The 20,964-nt window shown below is 31.7% G+C and overlaps 1 protein-coding gene across 3 annotated transcripts in view; it reads right to left on the reverse strand.

The window, feature by feature from the left end:
- LOC131847025 (calcyphosin-like protein) overlaps window positions 1-20,964 on the reverse strand; it is a 92,465-nt gene that overhangs the window by 1,421 nt on the left and 70,080 nt on the right. For 2 of the 3 annotated variants that reach the window (XM_059196466.1, XM_059196467.1), the window contains exons 2-7: window positions 16,831-16,902; window positions 7,377-7,530; window positions 6,423-6,519; window positions 5,208-5,288; window positions 2,590-2,714; window positions 1,759-1,843 (exon numbers count right to left, since the gene is read on the reverse strand). In XM_059196466.1, coding sequence (XP_059052449.1) covers window positions 1,759-1,843; window positions 2,590-2,714; window positions 5,208-5,288; window positions 6,423-6,519; window positions 7,377-7,530; window positions 16,831-16,902 — 614 coding nt within the window. Of the gene's footprint in view, window positions 1-1,758; window positions 1,844-2,589; window positions 2,715-5,207; window positions 5,289-6,422; window positions 6,520-7,376; window positions 7,531-9,980; window positions 10,116-16,830; window positions 16,903-20,964 lie in introns of those variants that run through there. The other variant, XM_059196468.1, reaches the window with a different exon arrangement.

Genomic DNA, 20,964 nt, shown 5'->3' on the forward strand with positions numbered 1-20,964 from the left:
CTTCGTATGACAGTGACTATTATAGGGATCTCCCTAATTGTTTAGAAATAAATCATTCCGACCATATTTCTCGTAAATTGTACCTACGGTTCAGGTACTCTGTACTCATGCGCTGTCAGCATTATTTTCATAGTGCATCGATTCAGTCATTACCAAAATTAGTTCACGTTTGATCAACAAACATACCGCGTGTGCTTATGTACCATTTTACCATTAATTATCACTAGCTGTTCCCGCGACCTCGTCCGCGTGGAATTTTAATTTATTTTTCTAAAATAAAAGTAGCTTAAGTCACTCCATATTACATCAGCTACCTGTCAAAAACAGTCCCGTCAAAATCGGTCCAGCCATTTCAGAGATTAGCTAGAACAAACATACCGACAGACAGACAGACAAAAATTGTAAAAAATGTTATTTTGGTGTATGTACCGTATTATATTCATATGCATGTAGTAAAAAAACAGTTATTTCAATATTACAATGTATAGATTATATGTACAGATAATCGAATAAAGTCTACATATCCTTTTCACTTCTATCTATATATCTTCTATATGACTATCTTATATATATATATAGTACATTAGATTATATGTGCAGTGTAACAAAACCGTATATTTTTTTGGGTCTTTCACCCAAAAAAATTTTATTTACATAAGTATTTTTCAATTTATCCATTACATATTTAGAAAATTAATTAATACCTACTTCAGAATCATAAAGTGTACATTATTAATATAGTTTTCTAATAATATAGCTTTGACGGACGCGGTGGTCTAGCGCTCTAAGACACCCCTTTACTTCCGATGGTCGCAGTTTCGAATCCTCGCACGGTGTAAACATTTGTATTTATGAATACGATTGTTTATATCGGTCTAGGTGTTTTCTATGTATATTTTGTATTTATTTACAAACACAACATATATTGTACCTACACCAAAAACTTTATCACATTTCTAACTTCCGGTGACAACAAACCAAATTACTCCAACACGCGGTAGGCTACTACTCGACTTATGCTACTCGTATTTTATTATTCATTAGTGAAATATACTTTATAATTATTAGTAAAATAGTTATAATTATTAATAAATTATTATTAGAAAAAATATTATTACGGAAATTTATCAATTTAAGTACAATCTTCTCGGGGTAAACCAGTGATGTGTGTACTGTTCTAATTTTGCACTAAATCAAATGAGATTATGATGTCTAAAATGAACAGTTATTTTTAAACCTTCGTGTTTATTACACACTATTTATTACACGTCTAGTGACGTAAATACCTTTAGGCTTATTAATTATTAATATTATAAATGTGAAAGTAAATCTGTCTGTCTGTTTGTCTTGCATTCAAGCCAAAACTACTGAACCGATTTAAATGAGATTTAGTACACAGATAGTCTGGATCCTGATAAAGGACATAGGCTACTTTTTAATCCGAAAAATTTTATTTTTATAATTAGCCTAAATAATTAAATAATAATTTAACTCTATTATAAATTATTATAAATATCACACTTACACTCTTTATTTATAACTCTCACTATAAACTATTCGAAGCGAACGAACTCAGGGGCACAGTTCGTTTACATATAATTATTTGTGTTAAGACCCGGTTACCACCATAAATTAACTAAAGGGTATTATAAAAAGCACTATACAGTCCTCGAATAGTATTAGGAATTTCGGTTACGCAGACACAGTCAAACTTTAATTAGTTTAATTTTTTTTTACATGACAATGTAATTTACTAACCTTGCCGTCAATAGATCCTTCCGATTCAAAGTTCGCCAGGAACTTGTTCAGTATAACATCTGCGGTTTCTTCGCCACTCATGTATCTGAAAATAAGTGATCAATTCATGACTTATGAGTTTAAAACAAAACAAAAAATTACCAGTTCCCAAGTATGGCTGTATTTCTTAAATTAGGATAAGTTTAGTAATATTGTAAATATCTTTATCTTGTAATAGTCAGGTTAGTTTAAATTAGTTTTATGCACAGGTAACATAATATTACATAGTTTTAAGTAACCCGCACTAAGAGGCTTGTTTGTAACCCAGCCATCAGGGGGTTTTCTTTTAATAGATGATAATAGAATAGTGCACCCGCCTGCGCTAACGGTTTATGCTGCCGGTGCACCAGTGGACGATGAGCACGGCATCAGGTCAGTTTGCCCACCGTGATGAAATAACCAAGAATTAACCACGATGGTTTCCTGGTGTTTTCAATGTATATTATGTATGTATTTACAAAAAAATGTATATTTAAATAATTATATCAGTTGGGCACTAGGCCCATAACACAAGTTCTGCTTACCGTGGGTGTTGGGATGTAAATGTTGGAATTCTACCGAAGTAGTACCAAAATGTAGGTGATAAAATGAGTGGACTGTATGTGTGATGTAAATCAAACAATGGATAGCAAATGGTAAATACTTATAATGAAGGTACGTGTACAAACGGTTGTAAGGCAAAAAGTGACAATAAAATTATATAAAAATGTGCAAAGAGTTTGCAACAGTGGGACTAGATGGCGCTGTGCTAATTGTCCACAGTTTTATTATTATTATTATATTGTTAATTACCTTGGATGCGAAGTGACAGAATACACTCCTCTGATGTCGTCTATGGTGATAGTGCCGTCACCTGTCTTGTCCAACTTCTTGAAAGCCTGCTCCACGATGGCCCGGCGAGAATCCGACATTGGTGGCTGAAAATATATTTATATATTCTGTACTCGCTGTCCTCTCGGTTTCACCCGCGTGAAATTTATAGCCTACATGTTATTCTTATGCATAAGCTTCATCAAAGTCCTTATTGTAAAGTTTCATCAAAATTCGTTCAGTAGTTTTTTCGTGAAAGAGTAACAAACATCCGAGAAGGCCTTTGAGGACAAACAAATACTGTATTTCTCGATATTGAGGGTGCTTTTGATCGCCCGACCATTTCTAATGGATTAATCAAAGATTACATTTATTATCACAACATCTACATATACATTCAATACAATTTGTACAAAGCAAAAAACAGAGGGTTCTGTGCAACAACAATATCAGACCGCATCCAAAGAGCACTAAACATCATAGTTAAATAACGAAAATGAATTATTAAATCCTGATAAAACAGTAATTGTTCCGTTTACAAAAAGGAAGAAACTTGACAAACTTGATTATAAAGAAGAATATTAGCTGTCAAGTACCTGGGCGTAACTTTCGACCAAAAACTGACATGGAACACACACATAGACAACATAATATTTTTAAATTATGGCTTTACACAGCAGTGGTGAGAAATGCCTGCGCTATCTGGTGGAGGAAAACCCTCCAATATACAGCCTACAGAGAATTAATAGATGAAAACATTACGCATTATTGGACTTGACGCCCCTTCCTTTATTATTATTACAAAGGAGGATATCTTGGCATGCCATAAAAACTATACTCGATATGAGAATAATATTATTTGTACAATATTACAAAATCGAAATATCTGGAAGAGACGAATGGCAAAATAACCATAGTCATTAGTCTGGTTTGTCCAAAATAGGAGATGATGTAGGATGTGGAAATTTAAAACCCAAAATTACTATATATGATACGCCTCAATCTTTTGACCATTAATGGAAGTAATCCTAAGCCTCAACTACATCAATCAGAACATATACATTTATGGACAGACATAGATAAACGTTCTAAACTTATTAGAAACTGTATCCTGCTACTATGTAAATGAAGTAGGAAACAGACATAATATGTCCCCGGGCATTCAAATATTGAAGGCAATGAGAATGCCGACCATCTGGCAAAGTTAGGGGCAAAAACCGTCCAACTGGGCCCCGAACCCTTCTGTGGTATGCCTCGTTGCCTAATATGGGACATCTCAAATTAATAACCAAACGAGAAGCACTGAATCACTGGCAAGAAATGCCAGGATTAATACATTCAAAAGACCTTATATCGACCAAATACTCCAATCGATTACTGCTATTTATTATTGAACTAGGGCCCTCACAGGACACTGCAAATTGAACAAGCATAGGCCTATGCACGACTAGTATCTGCAGATTCTGCCAAACTGAAGAGGAAACGCCGCTTCACATCTTATGTGGTTGTAGCCCACTCATGCATAAACGAAATATCTCCTTTGGAAAGTTTACACTCTTTCCCGAGGAGATAAAAACGATCGCTCCTAAGAATATCCTTCAATTCTTGTCCCTGACGGGTCTAGGTAGCGAACTCTGAAAAGGGCGAGCACAATAGATCTATGTATCGCGGTGCTACAGGTGCTACACATCTGACAACAGCCCAAACAACCCAAAAAAAAAAAAAAACAAACATCCATCCATACTTACAAACTTTCGCGTTTCTAATATTAATAAGATTACATTATTATCACAACATCTACATATACATTCAATACATGAAGAAAAAACTTTGTATCCCTTATAACGAAAATTACGCGGACGAAGTTAAGATTATAAAGAGAAATAGTGCAGAATGCTAATATTTTTAAATTATGCACAAAAAATATATTAAATTAATAGAAAAACATTACACATGACTATTATTATTACAATCTATGTTAATTGAGAATAATATTATTTGTCTATAGTCTTACTGAATTTAAATTAATTATGATCGAATTTTGACCAAATAGAATTGGTAGATGGAGACATAGATAAACTTTTATTTGCGTTAAAGAATAAACACAAAGTACATTATTAAATAGAAAAAGATGCAAAGTAAATATACAACTACATTGTAAGTTAACAATCTTATTATTAATATTATAAATGCGAAAGTCAGTATAGATGTATGTTAGTTACTCTTTCACGCAAAAACTACTGAACCGGTTTTGATGAAACTTTACAGTAATATAGCTTCTAATACAGTATTTAAATTTAAACCGCGGGCACAGCTCGTATACAATATAAGTGCAAGCAAAGTATGAGTAACGTAGTGCATGTGCATCGCCTATATGCAAAAAGGCACCACCTCAGTGTGTTGTTTGCTCGAGCAACATCCCTGATTTTTAGATATTGTACAGAGACATACGCGATACTGTTGAAAGTAGTGCAAATAAGATTAAAACTGAATCAATACATTTAATTCAATTGTTAATAATGTGTTTTTTTTTCAAATAATATATTTATATTGGAGTTGGTGTTATAAAGAGGGAGGGAGAAATGACAAATGATGCATACCCGTATCTGAATGAGGAATTCATCGAGGCTGATCGAGCCACTGTTGTCAGTGTCGAATTTCTTGAACAACTCCTGCGCATCCTGTAATATCCAAGTTTTCATTTTATTCATCCAATTCATTCACAAATTATGACATTATGTCAGAGTCAAGAGCAAACAAAATTTGTCAGTTATTACTTTCTGAGTTGAAAAGGGCATTTATAATGAAAATATGAGTATTGAAATGTTGTTAGTTGTTGTGAGTTGTGTGTGTGTTGTGTTAGTTGTGTGTGTGTAGTAGCTGTTGAGAAAGCAATCCACACATTTATGAATATGGCAACTTTATTAGTCTATGTTTGATGTAGAATTATGCTCTCTGGTTCCTGTCTGATTTTTGTAATAAGTAAAATATGTCGTCTCTGATAAGTTTTGTAATTTTAAATATAAATAAATACATAAATATTAATAGTGTGTATAAATATAGTAATAATGACCCACTAAATTACTTCAAAATTAATAGTATCAATAACAACATAGGTCTGATTTCATAGAGAGCTCCGGTTTAAGATGGATATTGATATGTTGTTTATATTTGTGTGTATGTAAATACAACAATAAATACACGACAAATAGAATAGAAATAATTTTAAACTTAATATAAGCACTTTTGAATAGTATTTTTTTTTATTCTACCGCTCATTCGAAATGCATATTCATCACAAGACGAATGAGCACATGCTCATGTATTGCTCTTATAAATAAATATTATTCTAATTATATTTACATTAACAAGAATTAGGCATGCGAGAACCAACATAGAGACCGTCAAAAAACATAGAAATCCCTGTTCAATCAGATAACATTGTCAGCGCTATGAATTTTGAATTCTTCAATTTTTTAAGTTATATATTTTCTACATTTGAAAAACATTATTATTATTTATAAATAAAAATCTAATTCAATTTTATAATAAGCTATTGAAAAATTAAACAATGACAGGTTTACTAGTAGACCCAGCAGTCAAATGTATGTGCCCCATGTATAGATGAAATAATATAAGTATATACATATATATACATTATACTATTGCATCTATGTTTGCAGTGGTTATATGATGAGAATGTTTACTTAAAATGTTTGAGTTTGCAATATTCTCTTTAATTTTATATTAAATAGTAACGTTTCCACTTCTATATTTTCTAAAGCAATTCTAATTGATTTGTGTATAAAACTTACGTCATTGCTTAGTTCTAATCCTGTTTCTTTAATGCCGTTTAGGAACTCTTCTTTGTTTAATTGCTTGCTGCCATCGTCGTCCATACGCCGGAAAATCCTAGAAAATGAATAAATTAAAAGAATTAAACGTAAAATAGTAGAAACATACTTAGATAAGATAATATTACAAAGAGCCTTTCTGAAAGTAGATATTGAACGCGCATGTGAACGCCCCTGGTGATTTAAGCGTCAATGGACTACTGAAACATTTACCATGAGATGGGCCAAATACTTGACTTCCACCAGTAATATAAAAAAAAACAAAGCGACGGAACTTTCTAGTTTTATACCTTAAACAGAATCGTAATAAAAATATTTTGCACTCATGGTGTTTATGCTATTGTTCTTAGTGTTCATGTCTATAGCTAACATTTCCCACCGTAGATACAGATATATATAAAATTAGATTTTGTAAGTACAAGTACTATGTGTACTTTTTTACTCTAAATTAGGTAATGTACAGTGTCATTTCAGTACAGAAACTCAGGTACCTCTCAGCATCACCTATTTCAGCTTATTAGGCTGAGAGACAGTGAAATTATAGAACATTAGCTACTCTCCCCGTTTCGTCCGGATGTACATGTATTATATATATAAACCTTCCTCTAGAATCACTCTATCTATTAATAAACAAACCGCTTCAAAATTCGTTGCGTAGTTTTAAAGATTTAGATTTTGGCATACATAGGTACAGACAGCGACAGCGACTTTGTTTTATACTATGTAATGAAGATGAAGAGACAAGACAATCAATCTTTATCTCAAATCTTTCTCAATTAGTTCTCAGGAATGGCAAATCAGGAGTGACATCATCGATGTTACATAATAAAGCTAAGTCTGTAGTGTTGTACATTTATATAAGCGACGATTACCACTTACAATCAGGTGGTGGTCATTAATAAAATCTCTGCTTACCTTGACAGTCCCATAATTCCTGAAGCACCACGAGATAAGCAGAGCAAACGTAATTTCTCCAACGGATCAGTGGTGTTGGCAAGGGCTCTGGAGCTCTTTTGCATGAGCTCCTCCTCCACCCGGGAGGAAGCCGACTGAGGTCTGTGCCATGCTACTGTAAACACGAAAATTGTACGCTGTATTATTGGAAATTGAAAATAAACTGTATTGCAGTGTTAAACTATTATAATTGTATGAAAGTATTGATTAATTGATTGAAGGTTATTGGCCTGGAACTGCTACACGGCCGTTTGACATTATTGTAACAGTCACTTAGTGGTAATTAGACATCCTTTTCCTTTATTCACTCCTCTATATATTTAAGAAATATTTGCCATATAGTACTTTTTTATGGATGATAATGGAATGGTTCACCAGCCTGCGCTAACGGTTTACGCTGGCGGATCACCAGTGGAGGATTATAGGATGATCATGAGGCCAGGTCAGTTAGTCCATCGTGACAAATTCATCAAGAATTTATCACGATGGTTTCCTGGGAGAACCGCGTGAAGGTCAACCTGACATAGTACATTGCTAACAATAAGATCTTCAGGCAACATTACTAACAATCCTGTTTCCTCCCGCTATATAGTACTTAAGTTACATAATATATATTACAATTCATTGGGTACTGCAAATTTTAATACCAAGGCCATTAACTAATGACCCGCCAGGATATATGTACTAATCGTCCAGACGGTTACATAACTTTATTATCATTAATAAAAAAAACTTTGTCATTTATTTACAACCATGGATATATTATCTGATACACTACTGCCACTGAAAATATGTTATGGAAAAACTACAGGTAATTAGTTTTAACACTTGTCTGAACCATAAAATAAATTCCATGTTTTCCACAATATAATGTATCAATGAGTATTTGGGATTATAGCGTCAAATATTAGATACTCGTACTTGTGATCCGTCTCAGTTTCGGACGGATGTATTACAAATCTTCGAATTTCTCAACGTGTTCTATACTACATCACGCATGTGTTATACATATAAACCTTCTTCTTGAATTACTCTATCTATTGTTGAAAACTGAATTCTAAACTGTTGCGTAATTTGAAAGATATAAGCGAATAGACAGTGGCGGCGCGGCGCCTTCATTTTATACTATCTAAAGAACAGACAAGAAATAAAAAGAAAAACTTTTAAATTGCCAATTTCCTGTCTTTAGAAGTTGGTTCAATTAATTACATATTGATGCGTACCTATATATTTATATACTAAACCTTCATCATGCAAATAGCACGCAGTTCAGCGAAACATGATTATCCAATTTCACTCTTTCGCTACGAAACAGTCACGCAATCACGAACCGTATTGTGATATAGTAACAATAAATACCAAATAGTTAGTTCCTTTATTTCTTTACTAGGTATAGTGGTAGGCATGTTACCTGCCTATCGACTTTTGTTAGTAAGCTACACGCTTATATTAATGAATTGACTGAACCTACTTTGTATCCATAAAACTTTTTTGTTTGTAAACCAATTTTATTTTATACAAAATTTTCAGTAAAGCTTATTATAATATGTTAGTGTAAACTGCACCCAAATCTGTGTTGCCGTTTCTGAGATTAGGGTGCTCAAACGCGCAGACAAATTAAACACAAATTCTATGTTGATAAATTTCGATTGTATATAATTCTATATTTATTCAGTTCTATGTTGATAAAGTCCCTAGCAATAATTTCTCATAACTCTTATGTAGATAGAGATCTCAGCGATTTATATATGTGTTCATTATACATACATACATACATATTGTATTATTTAGAAACCTAAGGAATAGTAACCATGAGGCGTTATTCCTATCTATAGATTACCCTTACGTTTTCCTATGAAGTGAGCCGTCAATATTTCGCCAGTCGCATAAAAAACTATCTGGTATTCTGAATATATACTATACGTATAAAAGAATAAATTAATTTTATTTTACCACTCTACTATTGTACGTAGTTACGTAATAAAAACTTTGTTTGGTGGATGATTAAAGAACACAAAAAATACGACCAAATAAGAACCTCCATTTTTTAAGACGGATATTTATTCCTAGATAGTGCATCCATACTTCATACGAAGTGTCGTAGTGTACTGCAGATAAATAATGCAGCAAAATGAACCCATTTCATGCTACACTCGGCACATCATTTTTATATTAGGTACCGACTTACCCGTTGCCATGCCATGCCATGTTGTGTTGAAGCAAATCGATAGTTGCGACAAACAATTAACATTATCGTTTGCTATATCATATTAATACTTGAAGAAACATTATATTTAATGATGGTATAATAGGAAAATGTATGGCCGACAAACTAGGGGGTAAATTGTCAACATGTAATTTCCATTTATTTTCGTGACAAACGTAATTTAACCTTATTCTTTAATGACTTGAAATTTAATACATAACATATTTTTGTGTACAATATACAGAATGTTATTTTCTGAACTCACAAAATATTACATTTAAGTGCAATAAAACATTTCGCTTTACTTTATTTATGGACAAATAAAATTAATGCAAAAGGAATAGAAACTGCTTACTCACTATTGGATTTTGTTTTAGGTTTGCCAAGATACATCTTGGATATTAATACTGTATTTGCACATGTATACTATACATAGACCACGTGTCGTATCACGAATAGTCCCGCATTTTGCTATACGTCTTTAAGCAGTCAGACCGGAACACCAACTGAACAAGAAGAATGAACTGAATGAATGAACTTTTAACTTTGAAAAATGTATGTAACTATTCATTAACATCGGCCTAGTTTCTGGCACAGGAAATGTTATGATTGTTAGTTTACTTGTGGGTAGGGCCCAGCATTGTTTAACCTATTGTATTATGTATAATAGTTTATTAATAAAGATTCAGGTACTTATATCTGAAAGTTATTTTTATAAAAGATAATTGTAAGATATTTTTGTCGTATAGATAAACGGAAAACGGTACGTGTTGTACTGTATATAATTACTTCATAGTTTATATATATATTATTATAAATATGTTACTAATATTTATATCCATTAAAATTTTAAGTTCTATAACCTTATATATAATCTCGTAAGTAAGTCTAAGCAATTGTTAATCAATATGATTAATAAATAATAAGTAGCCAATCACGTTTTCAGGATGAAATTTCAAGGAACGTATGCCATTAGACTGCTACTATTATAGTATTATAGCAAGTTTCACTTGTTCACTCTGTTTAAAAAAAACACATAAGCTCTGACTTCATTTATTTTAGAAAGACCAAACGGCAGACTATTCAACACAGGCATATGCCCTACAATTATATGAGAATTATTGAAACATCTCTCATAATATTGTATTATGTAATCATCAGTAACCATAACAAAAGTATTATGTAGGTAGGTATATAACATGTTTTTACGGTTGTTACAAATGACGTCATATATTGACTGACTTTATTATTACATAAATTTTATAAATATAGAATGAGGCGGAGGGTTGCGCTTGCCAGCATATATTTTTTGAAGCAGGTGGGTGCACTATTCAATCATCGTTCATATAATAAAAGAAGACCCACGGCCTACCACTCGTTACGCTGTTGTTATTACATTTATTTCAGGAGGAGATTTTGCTCAAAGTTATTTGTGCAGAACCTCTCTCTTACATTTGTAAACTGTGTAACGTTTGAAGACTAAAAACAGTCAAATTTAGATAACTAAGGTGCCATTCATATCTCATGTCATGCATGTCTTTAGGCGGCCTCGGTCTAGTGCTAAACGCATACTGCTTTTCTTCCGATAGTCGTGGGTTCGATTCCTCGCGCGGTGCAGAAATTTGTATTCATTGTATTCATGAGTTTGTTTTGATTGATTGTATCGGCCAGGGTGTTTTCTATGTATATTATGTTTTCTAAATATTTATATCAGTTATCTAGCACCCATTACACAGCTCTGCTTACCGTGGGGCTGGATGGCGCTGTGTTAATTATCCAGGGTTATTAATTAAATTTTATTATTTAGCTTTTTAGTCATTAAAATAAAATAAAAACTTGAAATTTATTATACGTACAATGTTATTTTAATTTCTTTAAACTTTAATGCATAAATACAATATATAAATATACATATCGCGAACTCAATTAGTAAGCGGCGCACCAAACTTTACCAAAATATCTACGTGGTATCTTTACGTTTACAAATATGTACATTATACATTCATACATGTCATTAAATTATTTACATACATGTAGTTATGATGTATAATAGATAAAATATAATACATAAGATATAATAGTTAGTAAAATGGACAAAGAAGTACAGCTAAACGAAGAATATGTTTATACCTATCAAATTCCATTAGTGAAATCATAGATTAATGCTTTCAGTAATGGGATTTTGGTATAAATGCACTAATTATCGAAATTTTTGACAAAGAATTGATAAACGATGTACACATGAAGTAAAACGTACATGTACATTCTATAGACAGACATGAATTATGATTTATTTTAGATACTAGTTATAACCCGCGGTTTTCCTCATTTCTTTCTAACACTTATACAAATTCCAAAAATAATTTTCTTTCTGGGTCTTTATGTAAAAATTACTCATACGTATAAATAGTAAGAATCATATTTCATGTCATCAAGAACGACCATGATCACAGGTAAACTGAAGAGCAGCGGGTAGATGGTAAATAATATCTTTTTTATGAGCTGACATATGCGTCTACCTTCACACGTCTTCGTTTGTTACTACCATTTTTGAAAATTATGACATCAATATTATTGCCTTTCCTTCATCCCATTATTTGGGATCGGCCAAGTATCTTCTTCCACCGTTCGCCATCGGCCGGCATATCTAACCTTACTCTAAATTCCCCATTGTAGATTGTTAGTTATAAAATTACGATAATAAATTTCATTCCATGACACCAATATTAATAAAATATGTATAAATTTTTCTCTACATGTAGATCATTATTTTGGTACAAAAATATTATCTTATCTGTGTTACAAAAGCTCGTCATTAATACATTATAGTATCTACTGTACATAACGTACCATACAATGACCAAACAGTATTTTTCTTTCATTAAGGATATTTTTAAAACGCATAAAATATTATCTACAATATTCATCTAATACTGTCTTGTAGAAGAGAATATTTATAAGTTTGTAGCATACTTTATTCTAAAGTCAAATTGGGCTAAAATAACGTTAATGATAGCAAAAAAAAATGATTTTGAATTATTTAAAATGTAGCAGTAATAATTAACATTGATATCTGTCTATACATAAAAAAAATGTAACTAATCTCTCTCTGTTCATAGAAGATATATAAGAAAAACTATTATAAGAGGGCGTTATCAACGTAATAGATCGTAAAACAATTGTTAGAATTTATAGATGTTTTGTCTATGGATTTGTGAGTTATTAATCTCAAAAACGGCCTAATCGATTTAGGTGCGGGTTTCAGTAATATTATGTTTGTTGTATTCCAATCGGTTTGTAAACAAAAAAAATATACCTGTATAAGCTCCCTGCTCGACTAGAAACGAATAAAACGGTAACATTCATATAGCGCCTGTGGAAATCGATTTCGTAATTTTCTACAAGCAATTCAATATTCATAAATTCTAACAGTATAACTAATTATAACGTATACTAGCGCGACGTTGTATTAGAATTTATTCATGTATTCTGTATGTAATACTTTTTCCTAAATGAACACAAATAAGCTTATTTGAAAATCAAAATCAATATATTGTGACAGTCATCACTTCTATTCATCACTAGAATGATGGAAGAGGCGACTGCATAAATATACATCAGGGGAAGGATAATTGAACCGCTATTGTGATAATAGTCTATTTTTCATAGATGACTGCGCTAATGGTATACGTTGACGGGGTACCAGTGCGGGATGATATGATAAACATGAACATGAGTCAGGTCAGATGACCAACAGTGGTGACTTCACTAGAATTACCACGATGTTCTAGAAGACCGCATAACAACCTGATATATTTCTAATGTTATGTTATCTGTGCCAGTAGTAAGCTAGTATTTGACTCTCTGTCATACCATACTCTCTCTCTCTACCATAATCGGTACTATTCACTTCTCTAATAAACTTATTATACATATAAAATGTAACATCCAATTTCTTGCTTATTTATACAAAAAAGATTTATAGTAGATATAGGTAGCAGAGATCAGGATTTAGGTTTAGGAGTTAGGCATTACAACAATACAACTACTATATTTAGAGTTGTATTGATTTTAGTCAACAGTGTCATTACGTTATTAGATAGATTAAAATAATGTTAAATCCCCACAGACTCTACATACATAGTGTACAGTCGGATTAATAAACCGAGATACCTATTAGGTAATTCAGTCTTCTTCTTCTTTCGTTTCAATGTATTTTCCTCAGAATAAAAATGTATTGAAATGACTTTTAATTATTATTTTTTATTTGCTTTAGTGTTTAAAGTGCAAAACTTAGAAAGCAATAAACGAACCATAGGTATATATATTTCTACGCATCTTAATTAACTTAATGTCTTAATACATTAAGTTGAAAGATTTGTGATTCTATCTAATAATCTATTTAAAATATTAATATATTATTTATTGCTAATATTACTGTAAATTTCAAACTTTTAACAATAGCTTTAAGGGGGAAGGGATTATTACTAAGGTTTTCTACAATTTTTACCCTTATATACAAAAACGATACCTAATTTATACTTACGTGACTGTACCTACATGGCACTTTGCATGTTAAACGACCTTAATTTTAATTAACATGTAAGTTTCAATTAGGTAGACTGGATGTAATAAACTAAAAGCGTCTATCCGTAACAACCCCATAAATGTTCCATTGCAGGGTTATATTCTCTCCCCATAAACGGGATATTTGATATGTTCAATAATATCGATGTTTTTATATCGATTCTCAGTCCTCGACAACATCGATATATCAATGGATTCGATATAAAAATAATTTTATTGCAGAAAGTATAACGTTTTGTATGGAGCGAAATGTTTCCAAGGTATCTCCTATTAACCGCCTATAGTTAGTACAAAATAGACATATCTAACATTTTCCTTATTTGAATGCAAATATGCCTACAGATGATTTCCATACATGGTACGTGTAAAGATAAACTAATATGACCCGCATTTCCGTATACCGTATTCTGTATAACTGCATTTTTATATTTTCTTATTAAAATAGTAATTGTTTTATAAATATAAATAAATATAATCTTTATTCAAATAAACTTAGGTAATATAAGCGCATTTGAATAGTCACATTTTTATTCTACATGTATACCACTCATTCGGAATGCAGATTCATCACAAGAAGAACGAGCAAGAAACTTGCTTGTCAGTCTTTTGAAAAATATAAAAATTTGCATTACAGACACATATTTGACCAGCAGTGGACGTCTTCCGGGCTGCGATGATGATGATGATGATGACAGACACATAAAATAATCTTCATCATCCAATAGATAAACAAACAATAGTGAATTGCTAAACAAAAATTATCTTCATAACATAACGTATAAGGTACCGTAAATTTATTATTGCAATTTGCCTCTTTTCCTCAGCTTTTGTTCTACTATTATCATTATAATTTGTAAAAGGTGATATTAGTATCTATAGTGCACCCTATTTATTCTATGCGATTTCTCCTTATTACTAAGAATCCCCTCCCTTCCAACTAAAGACCTTTGACGTTACATTCTGCCCTCGCCTGCTCTAACAGAATAAGATGACATTGCGAATTGATAGACCTATACAAACAATGATACTCATGAATACAAATATTTATATCATGCGAGGAACCGAACCCGCGACGATCAGAAGTAAAGGAGTATACTAAACCGCTAGGCCACCGAGGCCGCCAAATAAGTCATTAGCCCCCATTACTAAAATCTTTCACCCCTATAGACGAAGTTACCTAGATGTCGTAGCATTATCGCATGAATAGTCTACGTTTTGAACAATGACTGATCTAGATATACGATTCATATCAATAACGGGTCAAGAACTGAATAAAGTAACGCTCGACTAGTTTTATATTTGCTTTGTTTAAAACCACACAATCGCGTGTTAAAAGGTATAACGAACAATATGGAGTGAGAACGAATAATGTATGTTATAAAATTTTACATTACTCATATACAAGCATAGAAAAAGTAATTTTAATACGAATATATAATAAAAATAATAATATCTCAGGAAAATTCCACACAGCACTATCTAGTCACAAGCTAAGCAGAGCTTGTAATATGACAACTGGCATAAATACATAGATATTTTTTTATGTAAATACATAGATACATAATAAACAAAGAAAATAATATATATAAGTTTGTGCGTAAGTATGGATGTTTGTTACCGTTTCACGGATATGACATTTTCAGTAATATAGCATATACATAAATAACTTTAAAGATAGATAATTTTTAGATAAAATAATTTATTTATTACCAAATAATACAATGTGCAAATAATACACAAAATAAGAAATAAAAAAATAACATAGAATGTTGGCAATAAGAGCTGCCTCAGCTGTTGCTTATAGATATATGTACATGAGTATAACCTCAATGAGGTGAACAGCGCTGGTTTTCAGGCAGCGCCCATTACTCATTAAAAAGAAAAGACTAACATGTGGGTTTTTAATTATTAACTATATACACATACATATAAATAATCTTTAAGAAAACAAAAAACAAATAAAATAAGGCCTAGGATATATACACAAATATAAATATATATAAAATGTGTTACAATATTCAATGCTCATAAACACCAGTCATTTACAATAACAGTACCAAAGAAAAAAAAAGGAAAAGAAAAAGCTAATCCATGTCACCGCTCATAATTACAGTAATAATATATGCGAGTACATGCCCATATACTTATTATTGGTATATAGGCTATGATACCCGTAGACATATATGTTAATATTCAGTTTCTCAAACACTTAAAAATTTGTTTTTCCAGTATAACTCTTTTCAATTTACATTTAAAACTAAATTGGAAAGAATATTATGTAAAAGATAATGTGTAAATTAGGACACATATTATAATAAATGTCAAGTAAGTGTGATGGAGACGACGATCCGCGGGTCAGTAATTTAGTACACCGCTTTAGATTCAAAATTCGCAGGTTCTATTCCTCGTACGGTACAAACATTTGTATTTATGAGTATGATTATTTGTATTATTCTGGAAGTTTTTAATGTATAATAAGTATGTATATAAAACAAAATGTAATGAAGTATTTCTATCAGTTGTCATGTATCCATAACATCTGCTTAGCTTAGGACTAGATGACGCTGTGTGAATTATCTTTAGTTATTATTACAATATATAAGATATATTTCTAGAACTTACATCCAGTTTCCATGATGTCCAACTTGTCACCTTTGCTGGCCTTCGGCGCGTTGTTGTCGTAGTTGAAGCAGGCTGCAATTAGAAAAATAATATTAATCCTCAACATTACTCCTATGTAATCACTCTTTAGGATAATATAAATTAATTAAATGCATGAATTATTTGTTTGCCGACAAACATTGCGATGCGCCAGAATTTGGGTTGCAAAAACTTTACAAAATAAGCATACATTACATTTAATAATGAAATAAATATAACAAAAAAATCAATATCGATGTCAACACCAGTAGATATAGTATACTCGTATTATTTCATTAATGTCATGAATTTACTAATATTACAAAGTAAAGTAGAATATTTAATTTACTTTTTAGAGTTTGCAACACATTACATAGTTTTACTAATAGGTATGTTATAACAGTATTTTGTGTAAGTAAACAGTAATTTGGAAAACAGTATTTTGTAAAAGTAACTTTCGGTTGAAGGATCAACTGTGATACTTAATGAAATTACAGTTGATGTTCGCGACACTTCGTGTACCTATATAGACAAGGGTTGCTACTTTAATACATAAAAATAATTTAATTTTAATTTTAAATGGACAATAATTGAATGGTACACACGCCTGCGCTAACGGTATACGCTGGCGAGGTACCAGTGAAGGATGATATAGGAGATAGGAGAGCATGAAGTTAAGCCAGTTATGCCATCACTTCACCTCATCAGGAACTAACCACATTGGTTTTCAGGAGGGACCGCGTGGAAATCGCCTAACATAGTAAATTGTTAAAAAAAACCCCAGTGCTACCACTGGGGTTAATATATCCCATTACCAAAAATACCTCTCAATTAAAATACGAACTAGGCAGACTTTAGTCATTGATTGTCCACTGTCGAATAATGTCTTTCTTTCATAAACCTTATTTATAAATAACTGCCTACATATTAAATGTAAAGATTTTCATCTACCCGTCAGAGATACTATAAAATGAAACCAAATTTAATATTACATCTACTCAGATGTAATATTGAATTTGGTTTTGAAGTGTTTTTATTTTTGTACTACCACCCATCCTGGCTGCACGCAGGAATTTCAACCAATTTATACAAAACCTTAACGAAATACGTACCTAAACCTCTTTCTATTGATTGCGAATTATACACCTCGACCTCCTTCTACTAATTGATGAAAACCCCAGGAAAATCCATTCAGTGAACTCTTAGTTTAATGCTAACACTATAACAGATGTGACGGGAGAATTATAATTTTAACAATAAGGCATGTCTTGGCCAGTACATTTAATTATGATATATATATACCTAGCTAAAATTATATGTTTGTTAAACTACAAATTGGTGACTAAGACAATCCCTCCTAGTCACGGTTGAACAAACCTGTGCGTCATTGCCAAGCCTACGCAATCTTTGTTTTTTGCAGACCGATAGAAAATAAACTAGGCGATAACAGTAAAGATATATAATATATATACACACATGAATTAAATTAAATCCTATAATTTTTTTATATTATTTAAATAAGTATAAAGTTATTTAAACATCATACGACTAGCTGCATTTTTTTTACGACTTCATAGATTTTATTTAATTAAATAATGACACCATTACGTAGTACATTGTCAGAACTGAAATAATAATTATTGTACACTTCTAAAGTTTTGTTCGATTTATATATAACAAATATGTACTTAACAACGTTCTTCTTAACTAAATTTATTTATTAACTAATATTATTATTTTTTAACAAGAACTACGAAATTTTTTTACCACTTTATTCCTCTATGTGGAACTTTATACTTTTATAGTGTTTGCAACAACAGTTACAGAACAGATACAGAACAAATACCCCCTAATTAATATGTTTTATATCTTATATGTAATACATGTATAGTGTATATAACACCTAGGTATATATAAAACTGATTTGGGAGCAATTAGTGTGGAATAACTATTATTATAATTAAATATTAGCCATATTGTTTTTGATAAAATAATTTCATATAAGGGATATATAAAATAATTTATTATGTAATATTATGTTATCTGTGGTATTTATTTAATCTCTCTCTACAATATTACTTAATTTTTAGTTATGGATTTTTTTACTCACCAACCCGCTTTTTTTTTTTTTTTTTTTTCTCTTCTTTGGCAAGAGGCTAGTGTTGCCTATTATGCCACTAAAAACAGGAAACGAGACGGGATAATGGAAAGGAACGGGTTAAATTTTGAATATACTCGGAATTAGTGATCATGGGTTTTAAAGTTTAATGTTATTATGGGAAATAAAAGACGCAAGAGATTTATAAATTATAGGATTAGGATGAGCTAATAGGCATACAATGGATGAAGGAAAAGGAATTTCTAATGAGATGAGTGTCTCTATAAATGAAGAACGATCGTAAGAGGAGCAGGAAAACACAATATGATTTAGATCACCCACATCTTCTCCACATTCACAGATATTATTGTCTTTTATACGTAGTTTTGTTAAATGTTCAGGGCTGCAAACATGACCAATTCGCATACGAATCAAAACACTAGTTGATCTTTTATCAAGATGTAATTTGAAAAACCACGGTTTAAGAGCTATAAACGGTTGGACTAAACAGTACTGTTTCCCTTTAATTTTGCTACTTATTGTCCAATCTTGACTCCATGAATCATGAAGACAAGACTTAGACAAGGCAGTCAGATCATGGCAAAAGTTTTTATAAGGAAAAAGATCTCCAGATAATATAGCTTCATTCGCAAGCAAATCTGCTTTTTCGTTGCCCCGAATGCCACAGTGACCCGGAATCCAAACAAAAGATACAATATGTCCTTTGAGACGAATGCTATTCAACATATCTCGGATATCAAAAATTAGAGGATACTGTTTAGATGATTTGAATGGACATTTAATTAGAGCTTGAAGAGCACTTTTAGAGTCCGTAAATATAACAGTTTGCTTAAGATTAAAAATTTTAATATATTCTACTGCTTTAAAAATTCCATAGCATTCACCAGTAAAAACAGAGGTCTCGTGGAAATTTAATTTTCTGAATTATATGAAATTGTGAGTGGTAAATTCCTACACCAACATTTCCTGTATGTGAGTGTTTCGATGCGTCACAATAAATTTGATGATGGCTTTCCCATTTAGAGTTTACTACTTGATTAAACATTGCATTTACATTAGGATGTTCTTTTTCTATGTTAATATCAAAATGAACATCAGGGGTAAAAGTTAAAGATTCATATGCTGAACTAAATAATGGAAGACAGGGAGATCGATGAGTGGGAGCTCGGATGGCAGTAAAAGTTCTGTAACTTTTTACTAAGCAAGGTAGAGATTTATGAGACCAATAGGATGACGAAGAAACAAGATCAGAGAGCGATTGCAATTTAGGGATCAGAGGATGATTAGAAAACTGTAAAATACGAAATAAAAATTTATCAGATAAATACTGACGCCTTAAATACAATGGAGGATCACAACATTCTACTTGCATCGCATTAATGGGACTAGATTTCATGGCGCCCAATATAATCCTTAGAGCTTTAGCTTGAATATTATCCAATTTTTTTAGGGCTGTAGCATTAGCAGGTTCCAAAATAAATGTACCATAATCCATAACACTCCTTATGAGAGCATTATATATTAGTTTTAATTGAAATGGATGGGATCCCCACCACACACCCGTAAGGCATCTTAGAATATTAAGAAGTCGTTCACATTTAGCTGAAACGTATTCACAATGTGGTAAACCAGATAATTTAGAATCGAGAATTATGCCTAAAAATTTTATTTTTGTCTTTACTGGGATACACTGATTATTGTAACAGATATTTATAGGGGGTGGAACTCGCATTCTAGAAAACAGAACAACTGCACTCTTAGCCGCAGGCAATTCAAGACCGTTACAATCCATCCAAAATTTTAATTTTTCTAAAGAAGTGGAAATTAAAGAACACGCTTTTTGAACAGAATGATCAATAAAATACATTAATAAATCATCCGCATATTGAAGTACAACGACTTTCTCACTGTTTTGATTTACATATGACTCTAAGTCGTATGTATAGATGTTATATAAAAGAGGACTGAGTGGTGATCCCTGCGGGAGACCCTTCCAT

This window comes from Achroia grisella, unplaced genomic scaffold, assembly GCF_030625045.1.
Source record: "Achroia grisella isolate CSIRO2021 unplaced genomic scaffold, CSIRO_AGI_Agris_v1 utg515, whole genome shotgun sequence".
Taxonomy (NCBI): Eukaryota; Metazoa; Arthropoda; class Insecta; order Lepidoptera; family Pyralidae; genus Achroia; species Achroia grisella.